Consider the following 11,347-nt stretch of genomic DNA (forward strand, 5'->3'; position numbering starts at 1 on the left):
GGTCAACTACAATGTGATAGATATCTTAAACACAGTGAAACTACACTCCATCTCTGGGCTATTCATCTTTCCATGTGAACAGGTATTTTCCTATTTGACCCTCCTAGTTTGTTGCAGAGCGGGAAAGACATCTCTTCTCCCTTTGGAACAGTAAGCACCTTTGTAATCATTGAGTACTCATGCATCCACCTTCCCTTTGGGAGGGGGACAGTTGCCATGGCCACCAGGGATCTACGCTTGTGTTTTATAGATGAGCTTGCTGGGAGCAAGAGTGCTTGAAAGTGATTGACGCTGCAGATGCCTTGATGTTACTGAGTAGACTCTGCTGTCCATGTGGACCACCGCACGAAGCTTTGGTAGCCATTTTGAGAACCCGTTTCAGAGGGTGAGACGTTCAAATGCAGCTAGAAATAGGACCTCACCCTTTATGAGTGAAGTCGAATTTATTTATTTATTTATTGCAAATGGATAATCAAAGTAACGGTTTACCCGTTGGCTATTATTATTGATGAAAACGACAACATATTTGATTTGCCATCCTCTATGAAAAATGCATCTCAATAGTTTATTTTCCATGTATGCATGATCCCTACCGGAAAGTGAATTTTGACCCTTGAAAGTCAGAATAATAGCCTGATTGTCACAGCAAGAAAATGACCAATTGGCTAGAATCACATCGGCACCCAGGCAGAATGCCATTTGTTCTGCCCTCGAGGCAGAACTGCCCTCAGAACAAGATTGAGTAAGGAAAACTCCACTGAGCTAGAATTTGATAGAGGTCAATCACAAACAGCGGGACATTGGGCATTGGATGTCCCTTCCTGTCACTCACTCTCTCTCTGAAGGTGTTAGAAAGCACATTAGCAGTAAGCCTGACACCTGACCAGATTTATCAGAGGTGTGAGACATTGAAGTTGACGGAAGGAAGCCACTGGACCTAGCTTGTTTTAAGATGACTTAGCTGTTAATTCTGGGGAATACAAGAGGTCCACGTGCATGGTGCTTCTAAGACACTATGCACTGATATTGTTAAAACGTGTCTCTGTCTCAACCTAGGGAAAGTTGTTTGCTTTCCCTCAGGTATTCCATCCAGATTTTATGAGTGGCTGCAATGTAAGGCAAATTGGGGAAATATTATGTTTCCTCACTGTGGTGGAAAAATGTGAATTGCAAGCCAAGAGCCAGGGCGTGTGCTCTCACTACTTTTACGATGATGGAATGGCTTCAGGACTGCAGTCGTGATAAAATGCAATATTATCAAGCCCGGTAACATGCAAATAAATAATAGAAATTGAGGCAAAAAAATACCACATTGATTTGATAATAAGCACGTTTGAACTCAGCTCTGTATCAGCTCAATTTCAGTCAATACCGCTAATTGGAGGAACCCTTACTCAGCCTTACTTTGTAAAAGCAAACATACCTTGACACAGCAGCCCGTCCCTGTTCAGCACTATGACACGTTTATCTCTGTAGTTTGTTTGTGGGGAATCTTCACATTGGGAACCATTGCTAGTAGAGATGGGGGACGCAGCTAGTAGAGTTAGGGCCTGTCTCTTGGCTGTGGGGCGCAGTGCAAGGCAAGCTTAAGCACAGCCAGGACATTCCTCTATCACCTGTTAGCCAGGCAGTATGCCAGGATCTGATTAACCCTCTGTGTGTGAATGGGATGGATTAGTTAGCTAGTCTGCTTATCCATTTTCCAATCAAGTATCTCATGCTGACCTACCATCTGTGTTGGATGGAAGTTTAAGACTATGTTCATTTGACTGTTTTCGAGTTGGCTACCCTAGTCTGCGGAGGTACTGCAGCAGGTCCGCGATCTTACTTATTTCTTTGGGGGAAATATTTTGGGGAATTTATGTGAAAAAATGATCATTTTTATGAATTTCGCTAGCTACAGCAGAATACCATTGTGGATGCCATTTAGGAAGGAAGTTAGAGGTTGTTTAACTAGCATTGGCACAATTGGAAGTCTAAAGGAACAGTTTAGCACGCTAGCTGTTCCTGTTCATCCGACTAGATTTTTTATTTATTTAACCTTTATTTAACTAGGCAAGTCAGATAAGAACACATTATTATTGACGGCCTACCCCGGCCAAACCCTCCCCTAACGACGATGGGCCAATTGTGCGGCGCCCTATGGGACTCCCGATCACGGCCAGTTGTGACACAGCCTGGGATCAAACCAGGGTCTGTAGTGACACCTCTACCACTGCACCACTCGGGAGCCCATTTAAAGGGCGTCATTGCCAACATCTCGAAATCCCTTAATATGGAGGAACTTGCAATCATTGGAGCTGATTACTGGTTTTTTTTCTTTATAGAAAAGTCTTAGGTGGGCAGTCTGTGGTAATTTTCAGGATGGAAAAACTATTTCAGTATCAACTTAAACGACCAAAACCAGATAGAAAGCATGCAATAAAGATATTGAACTATACATATTTAAAAAAAATTATACTTTGAGAACAATAAATTAAAAGGGAGAATCGAGCATTTAGGGCATATGCCCATTGATTTTGATATGTTTGAGCACAGGCGCACAGCGTTAGCCATGGCAAAATGCATAAATTGCAGGAAATCGGCTTTAGAACTGCAACATTTTCTCTCAGCTCAGTGGAAATGTGTAGAATTGCAGAAAATGTGCTTTACAACAGTAAAATCTCTCCCATGCCAAGATAGTTTTCATTTAAAAAATTTTACTAGAAAAGTGTCTATTCATTTCAAAATGTTTTACTTCTACTTGCCATTATCATTCACCTGATGATAAGCCAAGACGTTACTTTTTTTTTTTTGCTAACATATGTTGAGGTCCCTGGGCAAGAAAAGTTTGAAAACCCCTGGGCTACAATGTTCATTTGACTAGTTGTCAAGTTGGCTACCATATTCATTTGACTGTTTCTGTGTTGGCTACAGATGTTCATTTGAATGTTTTTGAGTTCTCTGACATGTTACTTCATTCTGACCATTGGCTCACTTCTGGTTTTGTATTTACAGCTGCATCAGTGTGTTTGATCAAAGATCAGACAAAGTATTATTCTTTAAATCATTTTTATTGGCTGGTTGAAGCCAAAAATCAGTTTATTTTCTCTTTAAACATATTTTTTTTTTTTTTTTTTTTTTTAAACAACTGAAAAACATAAAATAGACTATATAAATTACAAACAGACAATACCAGAAATATATAAAGATTCTTTAAAGCTTTTAAATAAAGGGAAAAAACTAAAAGTCATCGACAAGAACACTAGAGAATGTTACAACAGGTTGCAGTAAAGGTTCTGAAGAGACAGTCAATATTCATTCATCATACAGAAAGAAATGACTCTGGTCATTTAAAATGCAGTCAATATGACTGAGGAATAAAACATCTCCACGAGAACACAACAGTGGAGCAGGAGCTTACTTTGATTCAAAATAAAACTGCAGGAAAAAAAATAATAAAAAAAAGTGACTTTGTACAAAAGGCTGGAATTGTGTTTGCTCCATAGAGAAACAGGGAAATGTAGACAAAGAAACCACCATTGTTGAAAAATACTTTGTCTCATTACATACTGTAATTCTAGTTTACATTGATTATTTAATTTACATAATGCCTTTGAATAGCTAATGCCATTACGTTCATGTGGAAAACAACGAATTGTTTCAGTCACCATTTGGTCCATACAATCGGATTAATAAACTCCACAGTTGCCCCACTTGTACAACTGTAGTGGAGGGCAGTGTTCATGCTGACAATACTGTATTCTAGCTAGATGTCACTGCTCAACATCTGGGAGAGCTCTTGCATTTAAAAACATCTGTCAGATGGGTCTCCACATGTAGAAAATGCGTAGTTTCTTGGAACAGAGAACACATGTTGGAACTCGCCTCATTCTGTTCCATTAATTTCTACTAAGGCTGATGCACGTGTACTTCTTCACTTCTTAAAACAGACATTTCTGCATTGGTCGGTTGCGTCTCTGGCCGAGAGACTTGAAGACTTTCGAAAAACAAAGCTTTGGAAACATGGATCCCATTCAACTATGAGTTCGTTTGGCTTTTATGATGGCCTTGGCTCCGTTGGAAGTCTCAGTGGGTGAGGCCTGGGATGAGCAGGTAGCTAACCTAACTCGTCGGCCAACCACCTCTGACGGTGTTTCAATTTAAGAAGAGAAAAGTTGGAAGACTGCTGTGTCTCTCCTCTACGACTTGTTCTCGATGGCGATGGGTGCGATCATCATGACGGTGGTCTTCAGGGGATAGTATCGGCCACGCCAGGTCTTCCAGAAGACCCCCTGCTTCCTCTGATGCCTCTGCTTGGGAGGAGGGCTCATGAAGTAGCGGCCGTTCAGGTTGGAGCGTCCGCAGTTGCTGAACCACCAGCCACCTGGAGAAAGAGAGCAAACATCTGGTTAGATTGGCATTGGTGCTACATTCCCAATTTGAGTTATTGAGAGATACATCTTAAGACCTCAAGATCAAATTCGGACAAAAGGTTACTTTGAACTTGGATAAAGAGGCGACGTACCAGAGAGGTGTTTGGCGCAGTTGGTGTCGTTCTTCTGGTCATTGTCTTGGTCGCGGGTGGAGAAGGGCAGGCCGGAGGCTTCGGTGGCCAGGGAGCTCTCTAGGTTGCCGATGGAGGTCTCCTGGATGTGGAGCGCGTAGTGGCTCTCCTCCCCGCCCAGACGGATGGGGTACTGGACCGTCTCAGAATCGTCCATCCAGTCGGAAAACTTGACCTTGAGGGTGTAGTCCGTGTCTTTGGCCACGGCGTGCATCTTCTCAAGACCAAGCCAGAACTCACCTAGTGAGAGAGAGATTAAAAAAAAAAGGGTTCAGACCTAATCAGTGGCTGTGGCAGCGTGTGCAAAGTCTGCATACATGTGTCCAGCTATCTCAGTGTCTTCGTTCATTTAAAAGATCTGATCGTAACGAGGCCGGTAATCACTTAATGGAATAGAACATGTGATTTGGTCACTTCGGGCACCTAAAGCCACCAGTGTCATTAAAGCTGCAGATTAGATGGTTGTTTGTGCCAAACCTGCCATATCAAGATCCACCTGATCCCTCGATCTTGACATCTACAATCCTGTATAAGTGTTAGTATCAATACTTGTTAATCAAACTGAACTGGGAGGTTTTCGGGTCAAGAGCGCTGCGCTGTACTGTTCTATGCTGTGGCTACAGGTGGTACTGTCCGAACCTCGGCGTAACCTCGCTAGCTAGCGCCAGTGGAATTTAGTGAGGGAGATGATAAGAGGATTTATTTACCATTCAGACTGCCAAAGCCGCTCTGGTAGGCCAGCCATAGCTGGTCAAAGTCAACTGAGCCATTCTGGCGCCTCTGGATCACAGTCCAGCCACCTTCTGTAGAGAGGAAAGAGGAAGAGTAGTTGGATTAGTCTTGACCATGAGCAATTTACTACAGCCAATTGTCATACATGTAGTCATACAATGTGTTTAAAAACTAAGCTATAGGGAAACCTTATACGGTGACTTGTCCCTATAGGGGCTTCTGAGCTATCCTTTTGCCTGAAGATAAAGATTGGTTGTTGGACTAGTTAACAATTGCTAGTTAAGCCCTGTAAATAGAACACAAGGGTATAACCCTGGCTAACTCCACTTACCAGCTGTCATTTCGCAGCAGACTTCAAAGGATTGGTAGTTTAATGGCTGAATGGTGTACACGCCGCTGGCCGTCTCACCTTTCAGGAACAGCTCATGGCAATCGGAGGCCATCTCTGAAAGAACAAAGACAAAAATACAACATGGTTCACAAACAGTTTGTCCACACCGTATCTCAAATAGTCAGTATCAGTGCACGTCCTCTACACTGGAACAAATAGAAATAAACATAAAAATACATTCTTTATGATTAATTCAACTAGAAAATAAAAACTCTTGGCACTGTTTTCTACTGAGAGACTTGACACTTGTAGGGACATTATTGGAGAACATGTCTACCTTTCACTTAATAACTAGGTCAGAGTTTCAGGAATCAGGACCCATCTGGTTTCCCTATCTGGGATCCAGCGGAGGAGCTTAAAGAGGACGGGCGCATTGTTATTGGCTGAAATGGAGTTAAAGGAACGGAGGCAAACATTTTTTATTTTGGTAGGCAACTAGGCAAGTCAGTTAGGAACACATTCTTATTTACAATGACGGCATACACATGTAGGCCGTCATTGGAATCAAACATGTAGCTTCCATACGGTTTCATTTACTCCATTTCAACCATTACAATGAGCCCCTACTCCTATAGGTCCTCCCACCAGCCTCCACTGCTGGGATCCCGATCATTGACTTCTCCATTGTAGCTCTCTGGGTCTATGAATGCTTGCGAATAAGAAGGGGCCTTATCGTGAAGTGGGTTTATCAATAGTTGGATACCCTAACACAGAAAGCGTTAATGTGTTGTGCCCTAGTCCGAACTGCCTCATGTTTACTACTAAGCTCCTTGCTTAGTAGTAAACATGACCTTTCTCCCAGTTCCCAAGCAAACTTCCACCTCAGCTGCCTTGCAACTCGCATTCCTCTACCCCCTTCTGTCCTCAGTCTCCCCCTCCTCTCCTGTTTGTCACACCTCCCTCACATGCACAGCAGCCAGTCAGTGACATAGAAATGCATGGCCACTGCATGCAAAGGGAATGCTCAGAGAGTGCTAGGAGCATGCTGTCGCTATTATGGGATAGAGACAGTTAACAAAAGGCCTGGGGGGCCCATTGGATGTAATGTGCCTGATAAGGCATGAGTTGGTGCACAGCACAACCTTAGTGTTTTCCAGAAAATAGTTCACGTTTATATGATGCTGACTTGAGAGATACTGCATATGTTTATCAGCTATGATGCTCTTTGTCTGCACCAATCGCCTAAACTATGATTCAAGATTTAATTGGGACCAATCAATCAATATTGGTTTGACTTGGTTGATATTTGTTTTCAAGTACAAACATGAGCGCCGACCACGGGACCGCAACACATCACTCTTCTGGAATGACCCTTCTAGGCGAGACATGAGCTCTATTGATTAGCGACGGGTAGTTGTGATTTGACTTGCGGTCAGGGGGTTCTCCTCAACTTTGGCACACTTCCATTCATCTACGCCTGAAGAGGCGGGGGTCTACGAGGATGGGGAGCTGGAGGAGCGATGGAGGGGAGAAGGTGGACAGCTGTCTTCTCTGACAGATCTGGGGGAACGGTTGGACATTCCTGAGGGATGTGCGATTATTTGTTTTATGGGAAGGAGTACAAAGTGGAGAGCTGGAAGGATGGAGCAAGGCAGTCAGTGTCATCAAAACAACAAAGGATGTGTGTGCAAAGTTCACCAGACGAAGTTAGACCACCTCCATTTTCTTTTAGGACTTTTTTCTGTCTCTGGCCCAGAGAACCTAATCTGAAGAACATAGCATACTAGATTTGGAAATTCCCCACTTCCCCTCCCCGAGCTCCGTCAGATTTGTAATCCCTCGGTGATCGGGGTCTATTGTGACCCTGAGATAACACTGTCCGAGACTGCTGAACTCTCCCGCAATTGAAGTCCAGCCAGAGGACTTGTTTCTTTTATAACATTCCTAAAATCCTGCTGTCCGAACTTGCTGTGAGTGGACTCATTGTGTTCTGCTGAGCGACTGCATCTCCAGGATCACTTTTCAACTACTTCCTTTAGTGGCTATCAGACAGTGGGAAATATTTTTATATAACCACGAATGATGTTGCTTGTGATTGAGAGAGCGATACATTACTTGTTTTAACAGGCATTATGTTTAAATGGTATAACATTGGTACTTTCTTTTTCAATCAACTCTTGAGTCGGTCAATCACATATCTGACCAACACCCATAAAGTAACATGGTTTGCGTAGGTCACATTCAGAGGGATATATAACTAATCTAATGTCCTGTATAGTCATATTGATTCATTCATATCCCTTCATGCTGCATTTTTTGTGACCACCCCTCTGAGGACCACCCCTCTTAGCCCCAATCCTTGTTCCATTGCCAGAAACCATGATCCAACTCTGTACCGCCCTGATGAAAGCCCACATGATGAGTAGGCCACTGTAGTACATTTCAGATGGGAACAGATGCCTGACGTAGGTGTACTGTAGGTAGAGGAGATCATGATCACCTTCACAATTACTGTACTGCAGTATTGAGTAAGACAGGGTGTAGCCTAATGTAATGTACACTTCCTGATGTGATATTTTTCTTTATACTGTGAATACATGCTATTTTCTGTGAACCCAATGAAAACACCCAATGGGCACAGATGTCAGTTAATTTGAGTTGTCAACTAACATGAATTCAACCAAATAATGTCACAATGTCATTGGATTTAGGTTAAAAGTTGGGTGACAAAAATACAAAATGTCCTTATGTTGATGACTTTTTGCAAATCCAATCAGTTTCCCACATTGTTTCAACGTTATCACATCAAATATTTTGGTTGAATTTACTGGAAAAAAAGTCCCTAATGTCGCGTTCAAAACAACTGGGAAATCAGACATCTCCGAATTCTGTCTTCAGTGCGTTCAAGACAACTGGAAACTTGTGAAAAAACACGCCCCGACTGGGATTCATCAGATTGATTACTTGTCTGATGGAATCGCAATCACCTGTGCATAATTTATCGTGAGTTTTTGGCAGTAAAATGCGCGCATACAATAATCTGATGATTAAAGTTAATAGGCCTATACTTCACGTAATGTAGGGACAACTCCAGTTAAAGTTGACGGTTTAAGCATCTTACTGTCCCTAAGCAGATGGCATGGAACGGGAGGTCAGTCTTTGTCTGGGTGTCTTAAAAGTAAATTGAGTCAACACGAAGCTTGGTTTTACTTACCGATGGGTGAGTCGCGCTGCTCAATGCTACCATTGTGAACGGCCTCCTCTGGTTTACGCCTGAATGCTGGTCTCTCTTTTGTCAGCTGAATCTGAGTGAGCAAGAAAACAAAGCTTTAAATAATTCATACAAAACAATAGCATAAATCATGATAATGTTAAAATTTACTGTTCCATACCTGGTTTTGCAGGGTTCTGATGCGCACGTTCTGCTTGTCAAGTTTATCTTGCTGGAGTCGGATTCTGTTGACCAGGTCATCAATACGTTTATTCTGAGCTTCCAGCATCCACTGAAAGAAAAAAGAAAAGGTACCCTGTAAGTCTTTCTCCTGTGACTTAATTTTAAGTAGCCTAGGTTACTTATAAGGTTACTTATATAGCCCACCACAAAGCCGACATTGAACTACTAGACTATATCCAGAAAACAGAACTCATATCCTTCCGAGCACATGTCCAAAATCAACGCTGGCATTTGTATTTTCCAACCGGGTGATTTGGTTACATAACGCGGGGTTTTCCATCCCACAAAAATGGTCAGAACAAGAAATTATCTTTCGAGTTCAGGTGCTATTGCAGCTGTAAACCATTTATAAAATCAAGCGTGACATTTTCCTAAATTGGACCATGTTCCAAATATCACGGTTTAAAAATTAGGCGTGCAGCTCCTTTGTCTGGCAAGATTTTGCGTTCTCTGCACGTAGTCCAAGCTCTTCAGCACAATAGTAACACCCGCTGGCGTGCCTTCTATACAGTCCCAGTGACTCAAGGGTTTGCTGGAAATCTTTCTTTACTGTAATCTGAATATCTTTGGGTCAATGGAAATAACCCCAGACCAACTGTTCTTGTCCATCAAAGTGCATCACACGGCCCCCTCCACTTGTTTTTCTGAAGATGGGTAGTGGTAGCGAATAGGCAATTTGTCAAATTATTATGCAGGACTGATGTATAGTACTAGTAACCTACTGTATTAAGCATGACTTGATGTTAATCAATTCATATATTTGCTGTGTTGTTTTGTCATGGTAGCACAGTGAATGAATAGGCCAGGCTGTTTACTGTAAAAAAAAATTGGTAATGCCTTCATACAATTGAAGCAATCAGAAGTGATTGGATACAATGGCAACTGCAGAGAAGTAAGCTTACAAAAGTGGGAGACGTGCAGCAAATCAGCTTAGTCTGTGTCTTGTCAGTAATAGCTTTCTCTCAGGTCATTTGCGTTTCTTTCCTATCAAATGCACAATTTGTATTATAGCTTTTTCAAACAGAAAAACAAAGTATCACCAAATAGTCATGGATTCCCTCCTTACCTGAATGATGCGGGCATCGCTGTAGTTGCCTGCATTCATGTCGGGCAGCCCCTCTCCCTGTAGCATGCCGTCCACCTTCTCCTCCAGCTTGTTCATCCGCTCATCCACCCTCTTCCTCTCCTGCTGCATCTCCTCTGTCCTCTCCCTCAGCTCGGCCGTCACGTTGAGCACCTGGACTTCCCTGTCCTCCAGCCCCCGGGCCCGGGCATTCAGTGCATCGCCCTCCGCCTGCAACCTCTGACCCTCCTTGCCCAGGTCGGCCATGGTACCGTTGAAGGCCTTCAGCTTGGCAGTGATATCCCTCATCTGGCCCTTGGTCTTGTCCACATGCTCCTTGAGCCCCTGACCCAGCTGGAGCAGGCCGTGGGCGATCACGTTCACATCGTCCCACGCCGCATATTGCACCCTTTTCTCCTTCCCGCCAGTGGCCGAGCCTCCTCTCCTGTCAAAGGGGTTGCCGGTGGCCATCAGAATGACCAGGCACAGAGTCACAGTTACTAGTGTTGTCTTCATTGTCGCTTGCTTTCCTTTGTTTGTTGACTCAATTTCTTTGGTTGGTTTTATCCTCTGGTGGTTTGCAGAGGCACGCAAAGTGTGCACCCTTCCCTTTCCAGTTGGTTACTAGATCTCAAGATCCTACTTCTCTGTGCAGAGCACTTCGGTTTTATACTTTCAGAGCCCTTCAACTCCAGCCAGCTGGCTGATCTGATTGGCTGGCCGAGCAGAGGGGGGAGATCTGCTCTCTGGTTTCTCCCCCACTCTTTATGTCTAGAGGAGGACTGGGAGGGGAGCACATGATGTAACAATGAAGCTGGTTTCCATCAGTACCCTTAGAATACAGTAAAGAAAGAGGTTTCTGGCAAACCCTTGCACATTGCCATGCACGGCTGTATGATAAAGACAGCTTTTTCTGTGCAAACACATTAGGATGTATGGATTATCATAAGGATGTTAAACAGAAAGCCACTGTCACTATACTGTTTCTATCATTCAGTAGCCAGAAAGGGGTTCAGACTTGTCAGTGCACTTAAATTGACAATCAGACAGCTGAATGACAAAGGATAGATTGACTCACTTTGTGTCAACACATCATGATGAACATAATGATGTAACAAAGAAAGTGGTTCACATCAAACAAGATAGGAAAGCCATATAGGCTGATTTAAAAATAGATGTGTACTGAACAAAAATATAAATGCAACAATTTCAGATTTTACT

At 43.1% G+C, this 11,347-nt stretch overlaps 1 protein-coding gene across 1 annotated transcript; it reads right to left on the reverse strand.

The window, feature by feature from the left end:
• Positions 1 to 3,034: 3,034 nt before the first annotated feature.
• LOC139551300 (angiopoietin-related protein 4-like) lies at positions 3,035 to 10,773 on the reverse strand. Its single transcript, XM_071362797.1, has 7 exons — positions 10,130 to 10,773; positions 9,002 to 9,112; positions 8,824 to 8,914; positions 5,610 to 5,723; positions 5,254 to 5,349; positions 4,508 to 4,786; positions 3,035 to 4,366 (listed from the first exon to the last, which is right to left on the reverse strand). The coding sequence occupies exons 1-7, from the start codon at positions 10,640 to 10,642 to the stop codon at positions 4,182 to 4,184; spliced, it is 1,389 nt and encodes a 462-aa protein (XP_071218898.1). The 5' UTR covers positions 10,643 to 10,773; the 3' UTR covers positions 3,035 to 4,181.
• Between the last annotated feature and the right edge of the window lie 574 nt (positions 10,774 to 11,347).

This window comes from Salvelinus alpinus, chromosome 23 (assembly GCF_045679555.1).
Source record: "Salvelinus alpinus chromosome 23, SLU_Salpinus.1, whole genome shotgun sequence".
NCBI lineage: Eukaryota > Metazoa > Chordata > Actinopteri > Salmoniformes > Salmonidae > Salvelinus > Salvelinus alpinus.